We start from the raw sequence: 17,180 nt of genomic DNA, 5'->3' as shown, positions 1-17,180 counted from the left end.
GTGTGTGTGTGTGTGTGTGTGTGTGTGTGTGTGTGTGTGTGTGCGTGCGTGCTCATTCTCGAGGTCGGCTGTACCTTTGATTACAGCTTAGAGCAGGGTTCCCCAATAGGCGGCCTGCAGGCCATTTGCGGCCCGCGGGGGGATACTGTCTGGCCCACACCAACCCCAGTAATAATGGTGGTATAAGAGCAGCAACAACACTAGTATATCGTCGTTGTCGGGTGGAAACCTCGTATCTCCAAATTCTTACTCTCTTTCCCAGATCATACAAGGCCGTCGCACAAAAGTAGTGAAAACAGCAGATCTACAAGCACAGCGTTGTGTGCTTGTAGATCGGCTGTTTTCGCTAGTTTAAATCATTTTTAAAATGATAAATGCAAAACGAACGGTTTTGGACACACGTACAAGGTTTTCACCCGACAACGACGATGTGATGCACATGGGTCGATGGTGATAATGAACATTGCGTCATTGTTTGAAACAAGCAGCATGCCTCCCTCCCCCCTGATAAGCTGCTGTGTTTGTGTGCAGACGTTTGGCTATGTGCACGGTCACAACGAAAAAAAGAAGATAACTTACTTGATGTGTGTCAAAGTAAATGAGGCCGTGACCGTTTGCACCAGTTGTAACCTGCCAGTTGTCATGTGCCATTTACCCACAAGGCCAATGCATAGACTACGCCTTGGAATGCCATTGATATTCACATGGCGACTTGTAGTGGCTTCAGGCACGATCCGATATGCAAGTTATGGGGCATCAGGAAGGGAGAAAATGATATCGATTTAATTGTGTTTTTGTCGTTGACAATTACATGTCTGTTCGGCTTTTAGGCTTTGAAGTTGCACATGGCAGATATGACACATAACTTAAATATACAAAGAAAGGACCAATGCCATCAGGGCCGGATCTAGTCATAGGCAATGGGGGTGCAATGCCCCCCTAAATGCCCTGTGTGCCCCACCAAAAATGATGGCATGTAAAAATCTAAAATTTCAAACATACTCAAATATTTGAAATGTTATGCTACGACTAGGTAGATGAATTAGATAAACTGATAAGATCTACAGGCTCAAAACGCATCGCACTCCGGCGCGTTTTGAGCTTGTAGAACGGCTATTTTTGCTATGTATCTGCATTGTGGCCCTCTGGAGTGAGTGTGAAAATGTCCCCCTCTCCATCATCAAAGTTGCCCATCCCTGGCCTATACACTGTTAGGTTTCAGCTCACAATGTGAGGGAGTTTTTCTTTTACAACATGGGGTGTTTGCTAAGGTCTACTAATAAGGGCTTTATTTATTGGGAAACAACTGGACCCTTAAAAAGATGAGGATTTTGTCGAAACCTCCACGTTTATTATGGCTCCCCTGCAATTTGAATTCAGCCCCTTCTTGGAACCAAATTTCGATAGCCAGCCCTAGCTGATGTGTGTCTGTGCGTGCGTGCGTGCGTGCGGGCCTCACCAGATCTCTCTCCAGGTACCTCAGAGCGGCAGTGTTTGCATGTTGGTTTTGCATGCGCGTGTGTGTGTGTGCTTGTGTGTGTGTGTGTGCGTGTGTGTGTGTGTGTGTGTGTGTGTGTGTGTGTGTGTGTGTGTGTGTGTGTGTGTGTGTGTGTGTGTGTGTGTGTGTGTGTGTGTGTGTGTGTGTGTGTGTGTGTGTGTGTGTGTGTGTGTGTGTGTGTGTGTGTGTGTGTGTGTCCGTCCATGGAAAGCGTCTCCCTGTCCAGTAGGCAAATGCCAGCGAGCTCCCGAGCAACGAATCGATGTCAAAAATGTCCATTTAAGACCCGGTCACTGTCCACTTCAGAGACGCAATATGTATCAAAACCATTATTATTATTATCTAACTCAGTGTTTCTCAACCTTTTTTCATGTCCCAATAATCCATGGGCACACCAACATAATATGGAGGTGTAAATATCGTCACTGTCGGGAAGAAACCTTGTATATCCAAGTTTCACATTTGTACGTTTCTTCACAAAGTAAAGCCCTGCTTCATCATACAAGGCTGTCTGTTGCACAACAGTAGTGAAGACAGCAGATCTACAAGCACACAACGCCTCGCACCGCGAGGCGTTGTGTGCTTGTAGATCCGCTGTTTTCACTAGTTTAAATCCTTTTTGAAGCAGTGAAAGCCGCTTCCAAGGAGTGGCTTTGTGTTTCCCACGTCCATATATGGTCATTTCAGTCCAGAATGAACAGGTTTTATCAAAAACAAAATGTCTGTCACCTCATGTCCATATATGGTCATTTCAGTCCAGAATGAACAGGTTTTATCCGTCCCGTACGTCCAGAATATGTGTGTAGTGTCCGTCCCGGTCTGATGATTGGATACTTTGAGGATTGGTCAAGCTTCACATGACTATTCGGCCCTCCAGATAAAATCATTCATTCATTCAGAATTTAAAGAATGTATAGATCACAGAGTTCATAACTCTAGAACACATAGAATAAAAGTTCACCGCTTCACTTCGAACCGAGGTTTGATTTTTTTTTTTTTTTTACAATTATATTTATAAATGTTCAAGTTTAAAGACAAGACATACAGTACAATACAATCACACACATATAGGGTATACCCTCCCCCCCTCCATGTGACTGACAAACATGGCTTTTTTTTTTACTTTGTTTCGCTGTTGGGCTGTTGTCCTCACAGCAAGGGTGTTTTTCCACCCGAGCAAAGATGTTGTTGGTCAGATAGGCCTCTTGTGCCCAGATAAGTCACGCTCTGGATGGAAGGACAGGAAAAAAAAAAGATATACAGACAGACCAGGCACATGCACACAGACATCAAAGGGGGCTTGAGCCCCTGCCCTTTTTTATCAGTCTGTAAAAAGTGCCCTCTCCAGACCATGAATGCAGTCTTTTTACTATGCCCTCTTTCCATGCTATATTTGAAGGCAGCATTCAAGAGAATTGCCTTGTTCAAACTCCACAAAATCCACACCACATCTCCAGTATTGCCTTTTTGGAGCTGTGTGGAACACAAGCTCCCTATACGTGGCCGTGTGTGTAGGTATGTGGGTGGGTATGTGGGTCTGTGGGTCTGTATGTAGCCTGTATGTAGTAACCCTGGGTGACCAGAGAGGTGCTGTTGAGTCTAGCCTGCCCTGAGCATCAACTGCAATACACACACACACACACACACACACACACACACACACACACACACACACACACACACACACACACACACACACACACAGCTCCACTTCGAACAGAGGTTCGATTTTTTTTTATGCTTAGTTTAACCCATTTAGGCATAGAATTGTTGAATGCTTTAACCAGTGAAAAATTGCAGATATACAAGCCTGCGCTGCGAGCTTGTAGATCTTTAATTTTTGTAGGTTTGATATATTATTATTAAACAACAACACCTTCTTATTCCCATATGAGATACAATAATCCATCACACAGAAATAAGACAGGAGAGTGATCAGAGTGAGAATGGTATGTTTACTATGGAGAGAGAGTATTCAAGACAGGTACAGTACAGAATAATCAATGGTTCGTGCTCTCTCTGACATATTATGTTTTGACATGAGTATAAGTATGGTCATTTCATCAGTCAGTGGATGACGTTTCAACAGTTAATAGGATATGTTTCTTGTCCACACATCACAAGACTAAGAGTCCACAGGGTTCCTGGGGGGAGAGGTGTCCTTGCTGGTGTCTAGATGACACCAAATGTTCCAGGCCGAGCCTTAGAATACCAAAACAATTCTCATTGTTTTCGGAACAGGCTCCATGGCAGTAGATAAGGTCTGATTTCTACCAGACGGAGACCTTGTGGGTACTGTAGTGTACATGACCTTATATGACACAGTCACTGTGCCATCAATATGTATTGATAAAAAGATGATATGAACCATAACAAAATACCTATCAAGGTTTTCAATGTGTTATGAAGTACCGAAAATAGCCGGCCGGTCTGCTATTTTCAATATGTTCACCACAAGGCCCTTTTTAGAGATTTCAGCCCCTGCCTCTCTAACATTCTCTGTACGGCCCTGAGTCAGACAGACAGACAGACAGACAGACAGACAGACAGACAGATGTTTAGATACCGCAGATGGCTGTGCTGACTGCTAGATAGGCTGTGTGTGTGTGTGTGTGTGTGTGTGTGTGTGTGTGTGTGTGTGTGTGTGTGTGTGTGTGTGTGTGTGTGTGTGTGTGTGTGTGTGTGTGTGTGTGTGTGTGTGTGTGTGTGTGTGTGTGTGTGTGTGTGTGTGTGTGTGTGAGGGCTGTATGTATGTTATCAGTCATGCTGGGGGCAGTGGTCAAGTCATGTGTGTGCGTGCGTGTTCCAGTTAGCCACAGAACCCTAACCCTGGAATGAACAGAGAGCCAGCCTCTTTATTGTCTAAGGCAGGGTTCCCCAATAGGCGGCCCGCGGGCCGCAAAGCGGGCTACTGTCTGGCCTCCACCAACCCCAGTAATAATGGTGGTATAAGAGCAGCAACGACACTAGTATATCGCCGTTGTCGGGTGGAAAACCCGTATCTCAAAATGTGTACGTCCTTTCACAAAGTAAAGCTCTGCTTCATCATACAAGGCCGTCGCACAAAAGTAGTGAAAACAGTAGGGCTGACCCCAAAATATCGAATATTCGAAGCTTCGTTCGAAGGCACGGTATTCGAATTTGAAAAATAAATTTGAATAATCGGCCGCGGACGTTTGTCCTTTGGGGGGGCCGCGTGCCTTAGCTTTGCCTCGCTCCACTCTAGCGTGATAGCGTCACCCCCTTCTCACACACGCGTTAACATTAATAACAAGCCAACAACAAGAGCAAGCATGAAGCCATCAGAATGAGGAAGTGCCGATGAAGAAAAGAAAAAAGACAGCGCGCTGTCACAGATAGCCGCGTGGGTGGATGTTGCACCGACATTGGTTTGGCACAGAAGTATGTGACACCAATGTCTGAGTAACATCACCCAATGCACTATGCGATGCAGTCGCTCGTTTCGGTGCCGGGCCGGTGTCGCTGTGGCATCCATGTATGCGGTTGCTGTCTTCCAAGTTCCACCACACGGACGCTGACAGACACACAAGCGTGTTCTTCAAAAGGAAACAAACAGCGAAAATTGGATTTTACAAGACGGACCCCGTCAGCGTCAGCGTCGATCCCGTTTTAAAGAGGAAAAAAGAGCTTAAAACCAACTTGCTAGGGTTACGTCGTCGTGGTGTGGTGGCAAGCTCAAAACTAGTCGCGTCCGCATAGAGTTGTCTGAGCCTGACCGTCAGCTTTCGGTTGATGAGTGGAATGTTAAAACAGACACACTGCAGTGCAATTATTTACTATAAAATCTACTATTACATTTGCGTGTACAGTACACCTTGGGACTTGGGAGTTAATCTGTTATCTAGGGCTCTTGAGTCGCGCTGCTGCTGTTTGCTGTTGCAGCCGCGGTGTGTTAAATCGCGCATTTTTAAACACATTTCCTTAACGGTTATCACTTATGTAACTGATAAACTTTTGCTCCCGACAACCCCCCCCCAGTCAAGAAGCTTCGAAGATCGCCCGATTTTGGCGAACAAGCTACAATTTCAAAAAATGTAATCGAAGGTCAGCCCTAGAAAACAGTAGATTGGCTGTTTTCACTAGTAAATCATTTTTAAAATGATAAAAGAACGGTTTTGGACATACAAGATTTTCACCCGACAACGACGATATCTGAACTGTCACTGGAGTAGTGGGAACGCCACTGTCACCCCCTGCAATGTTGTGGCCCTCAGCTTGGTACCCTAGACATGATTCAATGTTGTGGCCCTCAGCTTGGTACCCTAGACATGATTCGGCCCTTGGGGAAAACTAATTGGGGAACCCTGGTCTAAGGCAAAATGACACTTGGGGTATAGCGGTTTGGCTTGTTGTCGTTATACCCTGCCATGATGCAACTCCAAACTGATCCCTGCTAAAAGAGTGTGCTTTGAGAGCAGTTTTCCACTATTTTGATTTGCAAACAATATAGTAGATCATTGCAAATTAATATCGATTTGTCGATTCAGTTACTATATCGTTACACCCCTAGTTAGGAGCCATTAGGGTTGTAATGGTTCCCTTTTAAAGATTCATTGCCCACATGTTATGCTATGCTATTGCGACTGTCAAAACCTCCACCGGCTGTCAGTCTGTCCGTCACACGTCACGTCACACTTTTGCCCTACTCATATCTCCGCCACCGTTGCCCCGATCCATGCCAAACTTTGCACACACACTCCTTGGCTGCCAAACCATAACCTCACATGGCCCTCTTCTAGTGCCACCATGAGGCCGATTCTTGCAATTCAATTTGTACACTCTCACCTCAGGTCTATCCTCAACCCAAGTTGCACAGTGAAAGCACATCTTTTTTTAGCACATACATGGACACAGATATTTCCTCTACATATACTGTAACATCACAAAACGAATGAGCAGATTTAGTATAGAGCCCTGGGCATCCCCTGGTCAATCACGCATATAGGGTTTAATTGTTTTTAATCTTTCATTGACTACTGACCTTAAACTTGACCTCGCATGGTGTGTGCGTGTGCGTGTGCGTGTGCGTGTGCGTGTGTGTGTGTGTGTGTGTGTGTGTGTGTGTGTGTGTGTGTGTGTGTGTGTGTGCGCGCGTGCGTGTGCCTGCGCTCAGATAAGACGTTTATTGTCACTGTATGGAACAACATTCCGTTTATTGTAGCCAAAAAAACGAATGGCAGCTTCGACAAAGATATGTGCCATTAACCTTTATTCCATCATAGTCAATGTATCATAGTCAGTTGTCATTTGTCAAATAATAAAAACATCCATAATATAATATACATAGAATAATAATAATACATCTCAAATAATAATACATCTCAAAATGACCCCCCCCCCCCCCCCCCCAGCGAGAAACCATTCGTAGAGATGCGATATTGCACTTGCCCGATAGCCCATATTGCACTTGGCATCATAAACAAAGGTGTGTGTGTTTGTGTGCGCGCATGTGCGTGTGTGTGTGTGTGTGTGTGTGTGTGTGTGTGTGTGTGTGTGTGTGTGTGTGTGTGTGTGTGTGTGTGTGTGTGTGTGTGTGTGTGTGTGTGTGTGTGTGTGTGTGTGTGTGTGTGTGTGTGTGTGTGTGTGTGCGTGCGTGCGTGCGCGCTAGGTTAGTTAGGGTAAAGACCAAGCCCTTATCACTGTGTGTCCATACTATATACATAACAGTGTGTATTTGTGAACACAGACATGCATTTCCAGTATGTTCCGTGTGTAAGCTGTTTACCTCGGTTGCTCTTTGTCCGATAGTCAAAGCTCTGGCTAACGTTTCGGTGGTCTAATGCAGTGGTTCTCAACCTTTTTTCTGCATGGGCACACATTTCATGTCCCAAGAATCCATGGGCACGCCAACATAATACGGGGGTGTAAATATCGTCACTGTCGGGAAGAAACCTTGTATCTCCAAGTTTCAAATGTGTATGTTTCTTCGCAAAGTAAAGCCCTGCTTCATCATACAAGGCTGTCGCACAGTAGTGAAAACAGCAGCACTGGTCTAGTGCAGAGGTTGTCCTTTAAAGGGGAGATAGAATGGACCAAAGTCCACTATATAGAATAGAATACTTTTATTTACAACAAAGAAAAGTACAACAATGTCCCCATTTAAAGTTATACCATGTAACTTTTTTTATAAAACAAATCTTAAAATTGTCCTAACTGTTAAATCGCTAAAGTTTTAGAACATCCACTCCGTTATTTTCAGCTTCTGAAGCCTTCTCTTTATATGTTTTCTTCTTAGCAGTGACAGGGGCGGGATTTCCCGGCAAAATGACGTAATATGCATCATCTGTATACGTTGGCCAATCACATCGCAGATCATACACACATGATACACTACCGGCCAATAACCGACTCTTCAGGAAGTAGCTTCCCTCAGCAACCAGTGTTTACGATGGTGAAGGATTCTTAACCTCTTATTCCCCAAATCCTGCTCAGAAAATTACGTTCTACTAGTGTTGTAGTCGAGTCCACCTAAAGCGAGTCCAAGTCAAGTCCAAGTCATATGGGGTCCGAGTCGAGTCCGAGTCAAGAGCCCCTGGGAGGGGGCTGAGTCCGAGTCGAGTCCGAGACCAATGGGAGGCGAGTCCGAGTCGAGTCCGAGACCAATGGTAGGCGAGACCGAGCCGAGTCCAGTTTTCTTTTTTTTCCTTTTTTTTTTTTGATAGGTAGGCTGCAGAAAACAATATATATATTTTTTTTTCGGACACACACACACACACACACACACACACACACACACACACACACACACACACACACACACACACACACACACACACGCACACAATGCAAGAACCCCCCGTTCATGTGCATGCACCTGTCTGGTGTTTCCTACCAATACCTTTCAAATTAATGGCTTGTCTTCAAATTAAATCAATAGGTCTCCCCAAATTACCTTTGGTTGCTGTCAATGCTGTGGTTTAGGTTTGAGGGAGTTTTTTGGAGAGGTAGTTTTTTCCCATACCAATTTTCTGTCTAAGAACTAGACATTTGAGTTGCTACAATTACATTTTCTCCCAGGCAGAGAACAAGTACTTTAGTGTACAAATAAGACTTGGCATATACTGCAGTACAATATCCCAAATCACAGACTATAATTAGGCCTATCCAGTCTAATATCATGATATGGATATAATATTGATGCCCATGCACCAAAAGGCCAAGTGATAACAAAAATAATATTATTTAAAAAATAATTATGTCTACTACTGTAATCTATAACATTTTTAAACATTGCTGTTATAGTTGCATTGAAATAGAGCATGCATGATTTTAGCAAACATTTTTCAAACAAACTCTTAACTTAATATTTTATTTTGACTAAAAGCTGAAATAAATAAATAAGGTTTTCCCATTCAAACACATACTGTAGCAGTATGTGCCTGTCTGCATTTAATTGTTTAAGGTGAGAAATGTAGGCTACCCTATGTCATTAGTCTGATGCCTTTCAAGTACAAGGCAAAACAATACCCCATGTCACTGCTTCAAGTTGTTTTGATTCGTTTTAACCTCTCTACAGGGACTTACAATGTTACACTTCTCTCTGTTGATCAGTGCACTTTAAAACTTTCGGATGAGGCTTGCTTAACGAGTAATAGACTACACCTGGAAATACAAAAAGACGTAAATTCTTAATCCAGCTGTGCGGGTGGATTAAACTACACAACACATGATCACAAAGGCTTGTGTTTGGAAGCTGTTAGGACTTATTTATTTGGGGACACAAGGATATCCTGCAGGTAAGAGGAAAGTGGACTGTTGTGCTGTTGTCTGTTTGGCGAAAAAAATAACTTCTGGGAAGATTAGATGCTTGCTGCTGTGCAGAGCGGGGCTCTGTGTGTGTGTGCCGTGTGTGCGTGTGTGCTACTACTGTGTGCCTATCAGATGCGCGTCAGAATGCTCTGTTACTTAACAAGGCAGCTCTCTTAATGTTAACGTGAATGCGCTCCTCATATGGATATAACATTTATTCCATTGCATTGTAGTGACTTGACTCGAGTGGACTCGGTGGGGGGCGAGTCCAAGTCAAATTAGACCGAGACCGAGACGAGTCCAAGTCAAATTAAGGGCGAGACCGAGACGAGACCGAGTCAGTGAAAATTTGGACTCGAGTCCTGACTCGAGACGAGTCATTGACTCGAGTACTACAACACTACGTTCTACCACTCCATGGATTCGTATCGGTTGCGGTGGTCCGCGGTGACTCCGGGCGAAAAAACGGCGAAAAGCGGACGAAAAAAGCAATACCGCGACTGACCACTAGTTTAGCAACTTACACAGTATAGCTTTAAATTAAAATATTTTACACAACAAAGCCGGGGCTTGTTCCCATCGTGGTCCACTGATAATTAAACCTCCATGGTGTTTCTGGTGTGTGTGTTTCAGGAGCGAACCCGCTCGTTCGACGGCTTCAACATGAACACCTTGGAGAGCTCCCTGATAGACATCATGAGAGCTGAGCAGGACAGCCTGAAAGGTGAGCGCACGCACGCACGCACGCACGCACGCACGCACGCACGCACGCACGCACGCACGCACACACACACGCACACACCCACACACACGCACACACGCACACACACACGCGCGCGCACACACACACACACAGGTAGATCTCTCTCTATAGCGCTGCTGCTACTCAAAGATTTGCCATTTCAGATCATGACAAGTGACAAGACAGTGGGCCAATTACATGAGTTATATTTCGTCGTTGTCGAGTGGAAACCTTGTATGTCCAAAATCGTTTGTTTTGTATTTATCATTTTAAAAATGATTTAAAGTAGTGAAAACAGCCGATCTACAAGCACACAGCGCCTCGCACCGCGAGGCGTTGTGTGCTTATAGATCTGCTGTTTTCACTACTTTTGTGCAACGGCCTTGTATGATGAAGCAGGGCTTTGCTTTGCGAAAAAATCTACCAATTTGAAACTTGGAAATACGAGAATGGAACGAAGGCCGACATTTAATTTTTTTTTTTCTCCAAATGGCCAGCCTGGACCGGCCGGGAATGAACCGGCCATTCGGGAATTGTCCCGCTTTTCCCAATGGCCAGCACGTCCCTGCACACACACACACACACACACACACAGCACACACACACACACACACACACACACACACACACACACACACACACACACACACACACACACACACACACACACACAGATGTGCAAGCTCACAATGCCCGATTTGCAAGCTCACCGCAGTGAATGGATTGTTTGTACGTCAGGGTTAGTGGTGTGTCTGTCCTCCTCTCGTGTGTACCCCTGTCTTTACTGTCTGCTGTCTTTGTCTCTCTGCTTCCTACTCTGCCCCCCCCCCCCTCTCTCTCTCTCTCTCTCTCTCTCACCGTAAGCTGTGTGTGTGTGTGTGTGTGTGTTGTGAGCGTGCAGTGGCGTTCCAGTAAAGTGCTGATCGCGTGTAAATCAGACAGTGAAGGAAGTCCAGGAACCGACTGAGAGACAGCACGACTGCTGCCGCCGCTGCAGCAGCAGTGCATTCTGGGTCATTCATGCATAATGCATTATGGGGATTAATGCTGCAGGAGGACAGGGCAGGGGGATGGACGGAGGCTTAAAGTGCGGATGCCATGATTTATTCCCCCTCTAAAACATGATTATCAACTATTATGATTATACTAGGAGGAAGATTTTTTTCCAAAAAAGTGTACAGAAAGAGTTAAAATTATGTTTTTATTTGGACACACACCCCCAGTTCATTAAGTATGCGTGGTTGTCATGGTGGTTGGTGACCCAGCTGAAGTTGGCCACACCCCACAGTGTTGGGTGAATGGTAATTAGGGGAGGAGTTGATTGTGTGATGTAATAACTATGGGTGTTTTTGAAACGGCACGTCTGACCCAGCAGGTGGCATCCTCCAGCTAAAAACCCAAATAAAAAGAGAATGCATAATTGCTCATAACAACCACACCAGCCGGGGGTCTAATGAAGTACTGTCAACCTCCTAGACACATGAAAACCAGAAAAAGTACAAAACTATGGCACCGCCTCTTTAATAAAGTGTCCCATTGAAGACGCGATTTGTGACGGGTGCGGTGGGTCCGCTCTCATCCTGGCCGTGCTCCGGTGAAGAGCACCAGGCCCGGCCCACTTCTCTCAAGGACCTCCGAGCTCAAATGTATTTGTCCATGGCCCATCGTCGCCATGGCAACCCGCCATTTTACGTCCCTTCGCGTTACTGGGGAAAGAAGTATCCGTAATCCGAGTAAATGTAATCCAAGTATGTCCTGTTCATTTTCACGATCATGTTTTCTTTCAGTCAGGACCGCTTTTTACCAATCCCTGGGCCACAGCGTTTGTGTCACGGGCCGACGGGCGGTAGAAAAGTCCGCGTATTGAACATGGAGGTGATTGAAAAAGCTAGATCAGAAGAACCAGCGTAAAACTGCTGTGTGTGAGGGGGGAGAGCAGGTCTTTCAGTCCGAGTGTATCAAAAATGCAACAGGGTTAAGGCCGAGTGTATCAAAAATGCAACAGGGTTAAGGCCGAGTGTATCAAAAACGCTAAAGGCAGTGGAAGCTTGTGATTGGCTGCAGGGAGACTGCACTTCCTGGTCACGTGATATTTTGGGAAATGTGTTTTTTTCCCCCATATTGTTGGTTTTTGATCACCGCGGTAGATCCTTCACTGCGGCAGTACAGTAACTACAGTACAGTATAGATACTGTACAACGCGTCAAACGCGTCGTCGGCCTCCAGAGACATCAAAGAGATTGACGCGTTGACACCTCGTGGGCATCGAATGAGTTAACGTCTCGGGATTATCGGGACCGGCAGAGAGGAACATAAGGATTTTATCGGGACTATCGAGAGAGGCGGTAAATGAGTTAAAACGCTCATACGAGTTGAGGCCAATAGGGACAAGCTTTAAGTGTTGAAGCCCCCTGTGTCTGCCTATTGGCTGGGCTTTAAACAGCCTTAACTCCAGTTCGCAGCATGGTACCGTCTCGAAACTTGGTGTCTGGACTTAGACGGCCAATAGGGATGAGCTGAGTCTTACTGGTAATGTTAGGAATGTATTTGTTTTTCCAACCACAAGATTGTATTTGAAAATAGCTTGGTAGATCTGCTATTTTCAAATAGCCAATGTACAGTATGGTACTGCATAAAGTGCTAATGCTGGTTTTGATGTTATGTTAACATATTTGTTTTTGTTGGGAACCCCCTGCTTGTTTGTATATTTAGTTAAAGGTCCTGGTTTACACGGCCTCGGTGCTAACAAGGTGAGCGTGCAGCATTAACATGCTAGCTGCGTCAACGCGATAACGAGCGCAGTCTGTGTAGAACAGGGGCTAATACTGATATTTTCACAAATTGATATTTTCACAAATTGGTACCACCCAAGGTGACCGTACGTTTTTACATTTTTGTCTTCCTACATGCCTCTAGTTTTGGTAAGATAACCCTTTCTGAGAATTAGCTTAATTGATGTTATCACCCTCTATAATCGATGTCCCATTAACTTTACTATACAGGGAAAAAAAGGTAAAAAATTATCTGCTTTAAGTAGCATATGAGGGGTCAAACTAGGGTTTTTTCATGACGCTGAATCCATTGCAAGCATCTGTTTTGCACGAAAAACATTCCTTGCGCTAAAAACGACGGTCTAGTGGTTTGAAAAAGTGATGAAAAGTGATGAGTCATCACTTTTCACACGTTTGAGGGGGCCGTTTTAGCCCAAGGAATGTTTTTTTGTGCAAAACAGATGCTTGCAATGGATTCAGCATCATGAAAAAAAAACCCTAGTTTGACCCCTCATATGCTACTTAAAGCAGATTCATTTTTAGCTTTTTTTCCCTTTATAGTAAATTTAATGGGACACCGACTCTAGCGGGTGATAACATCAATTAAGCTACATCTCAGAAAGGGTTATCATACCAAAATATAAACTAGAGACATGTACAAAGAAGAAAATCCAAAAATGTTACGGTCACCTTGGGTGGTACCAAAATTTGTATTAGCCCCTGTACTAGTAGCACTTGAACGCCGTACAGAAATAGATGGATACATACCACACCTCCCCTACCGTTCCTATAGAGTGTGTGCGCGTGAGGGCGTGCGCACGCATGTGCGTGTGTGTTGAACAGCTGTGCCTGCTGTAATCCATAAGTGTTTGCAGCTGCCACACACACGCGCGCACGCACTACATGCTGTAGTGCATATAATACAGCATAGCAATAGAATGTGCTAAATTTCCATAAATACCATTGTTGTTGGGCTGTGTGGTTCCTTTTGTGGCCTAGAATTATTGACTGCTTTAACCAGTGAAAAATAGCAGATATACAAGCTCACAGCGCGGCACCGAGTGCCGCACTGCGAGCTTGTAGATCTGCTATTTTTGAAAAAGTCATGAAAATGTGTGCAAAGACTTTAAACCCCATTTAGACCCGCTACAAATTATTGCGTATTATTATTCTATGCTTTTACTATTGAAAAATCGCAGATATACAAGCTTGTAGATCTGCTATTTTTGAAAAAACGTGAAAATTCGAATTTTGACCCGATTCTATTTTTTATTTTATTTTTATTTTTTAACTTATGTTTCTATGTCAGCAATCTGGCTAGCCATCGTCAAAGAAAAGGTCCTTTTCACTTAAATGGAGCTCAGTTGGTCTGTTCTGGAGAGACTACTATGTGGTTTTCATGTGAAGGACCCCCAAAATGATATGTATTTGACCACGGACCCCGATCTCGAAATATTTAGTTCCAGGGACCACCCAGAAGCAAAATCTGAGTTACAAATGTTCGCTTTAAAAATACATATTCAACGATTTGCACAACTTTTTTCACAACTTTTTGAATAATAGCAGATATACAAGCTCGCAGCGCGGCACCGAGTGCTGCGCTGCGATCTTGTAGATCTGCTATTTTTGATATATTATTTAGTAATAATAAATAAATATTATTTAGTATAATTTTAAACTTGAAGTACAAAGTTATTTTCAGTCAGTTCTAACCAAAATGGCTGTTATCTCCTCGCAACATAATCCCTAAAATATCGTCACTGTCGGGCAGAAACCTCGTACCTCCAAGTTTCAAATGTGTACGTCTTTTGCCCTGCTTCATCATACAAGACCGTCGCACAAAACTAGTGAAAATAGCCCATCTACAAGCACACAACAATAGTTAAAGCATTCAATAATCCAAGGCCTACATGGGTTAACTTGCGACAGGGTGCTATCGCTGCATAGAGGGACAGAGAGTAAGCGTGCGCGTGTGCGCGTGTGTGCGTGTGCGTGTGTGTGTGTGTGTGTGTGTGTGTGTGTGTGTGTGTGTGTGTGTGTGTGTGTGTGTGTGTGTGTGTGTGTGTGTGTGTGTGTGTGTGTGTGTGTGTGTGTGTGTGTGTGTGTGTGTAGGGGCGTCACAAGGGGTAGGAAAGTGGGACTTGTGTGTGTGTGTGTGTGTGTGTGTGGGGGGGCGTCACAAGGGGTAGGAAAGTGGGACTGAGTTACTAGGGCCCAAGGTGGTGGAGGGGCCTTAATTATTTTATACTTTAGCTATTGAAAAATAGCAGATATACAAGCTCACAGCGCGGCACCGAGTGCCGCGCTGTGAGCTTGTAGATCTGCTATTTTTGAAAAGTCGTGAAAATGTGTTTGAATATTGTTTGAATATTATGTATTTTTTTAACTGAACATTTGTAACTAAAATTTTGCTTCGGGGGGTCCCTGACTGTAACTCAATATTTTGAGATGGGGGTCCGTGGCCAAATACATACCATTTTGGGGGTCCTTCACATGAAAAGTTTTGAGCTCCACTGACATCGAAACATAGGTTTTTCAAAAAAGCTGTGAGCTTGTATATCTGCTATTTTTCAACAGTTAAAGCACAGGGGCCCCACAGTGAATCCTTGTACCCAGCAGGGCCCGTGTGTGTGTGTGTGTGTGTGTGTGTGTGTGTGTGTGTGTGTGTGTGTGTGTGTGTGTGTGGTGGTGTGTGAGCAGGGTGTGGTGGTGTGTGTATGGGTGGGATACTGCACAGCATGTTGTTGGTCTTGTTGAGACCTTATCTGTGTTGCTCGTGGCTCATTATCTCTGCTCAGCCCCGCGTTATCAGAGCGTTTGGCCCGAGCCGTGTGTGTGTGTGTGTGTGTGTGTGACGAGGTTATACAACACACACAATTATGGAACCTAACTTTGGTCCATTATATCTCCCAGCTTGTATGCATTAGGGCAGTGTTTCTCAGGGTTAGGAAGTCATAAGAATGAGTTGTCAATGCTCCTGGTGGATGAATGTGTTAATGCTCTATACCAGGGGTTCTCAAACCTTTTTAGGCCGTGACCCCCAAAATAAACATATTTGAACTGGGGACCCCCACCCTGACAAGCACTTGGAATTGTAGGTATTACATTTAATGTGACTCGGTTCCGCAGATAAATATTGTGAAAATAGCAGATGTACATGCTCACAACGCCTCGCACAATGTTTGCCTCTTGCTTACTTGATATTTGACCATATTTGACTAAATCCCCTTTTAAGGCATTCACGGTCCTCTCCAAGGTAGACAACATTATTAAAAGGGGTAAAAAGACGTAATTTAGTCTACCTACCAGCGAGTGAAAATGCCTCGGTTATAATGGGGGCGGACGGGGCTGAAGAGCAGCAAAGGCTCGCTAATAATGAGAACAGGCTCCAGTAAGCTAGGCTAAGCTAGCTTTCCACTATGCTTTCCATGCTTACAATGGGAGTCGACGTAAGTGTCATAACTCTCTCTTTCTATAACCTGACTTCGCCAGATGGTGGCAGCAGTGCGTATGCCTGCATAACGCTCTGCCTTTACCATCTGAGACTGCTTGGGGAGAGTTGATAACACTCTTTAAGTCCCGGGCCGGACCAATCAGCGGCAGCTATGGGCGGGCTCTGAGCGGCTCTGAGCCAATAGTCTGATTGCAGACCACGTGGAAACCCAGGAGGCGGATTCTTGGTGTAACGTCATGCAGACAGGCCAATATGAGTGGTTGTAGTTGGCACTCCCAGACTGTGATAGACAGACAGCCCCATCCAATCACCTGCTAAAGAATTTGAAAAAATGGCCCTCCCCTTACATCGGGTCTGCCCGAGCGATCCCAGATGTAAGGCAGAGTGTTATGCAGGCATACGCACTGCTGCCACCATCTGGCGCAGTCAGGTTACTCTTTCTATGGGTCTGGGGGAAACCGTCAGGATAAATTTACTATAATCAGTGTTTTGTCTTAAAATATATTATTGAACTCAAGACACCATGGCGTGAGTAATCAATAGAACTTTAGGGGTGAACTACAGTACTCCTTTAAAGAGGCGGTGCCATAGTTTTGTACTTTTTCTGGTTTTCATGTGTCTAGGAGGTTGACAGTATTTCATTAGACCCCCTGGTGTGGTTCTTATGAGCAATTATGCATTCTCTTTTTATTTGGGTTTTTAGCTGGAGGATGCCACCTGCTGGGTCAGACGTGCCGTTCCAAAAACACCCATACTTATTACATCATAGAATCAACCCCTACCCTAATTACCATTTCACCCAACACACGTGGGTGTGGCTAACTTCAGCTGGGTCACCACCCACCATGACAACCACGCATGCCAATGAACTGGTGGGTGTGGCCACATAAAAAACATAATTTGAACTCTTTCTGTACACTTTTTTGGAAAAAAATCTTCCTCCTA

General features: G+C 44.6%; 1 protein-coding gene across 1 annotated transcript in view; it reads left to right on the top strand.

Moving 5' to 3' along the window:
• Positions 1-17,180, top strand: part of LOC308304261 (cytoplasmic polyadenylation element-binding protein 4-like) — an 86,994-nt gene that overhangs the window by 32,567 nt on the left and 37,247 nt on the right. The window contains exon 8 of the mRNA XM_080748827.1: positions 9,902-9,992. Within this exon, the coding sequence (XP_080604953.1) occupies positions 9,902-9,992 (91 nt within the window). The remainder of the gene's footprint in view (positions 1-9,901; positions 9,993-17,180) is intronic.

This window comes from Nannobrachium achirus (genome assembly GCF_963921795.1).
Source record: "Nannobrachium achirus genome assembly, chromosome: 19".
Lineage (NCBI taxonomy): Eukaryota > Metazoa > Chordata > Actinopteri > Myctophiformes > Myctophidae > Nannobrachium > Nannobrachium achirus.
The sequence above is the reverse complement of the archived record's forward strand: the minus strand, read 5'-3'. Positions and strand labels throughout refer to the sequence as shown.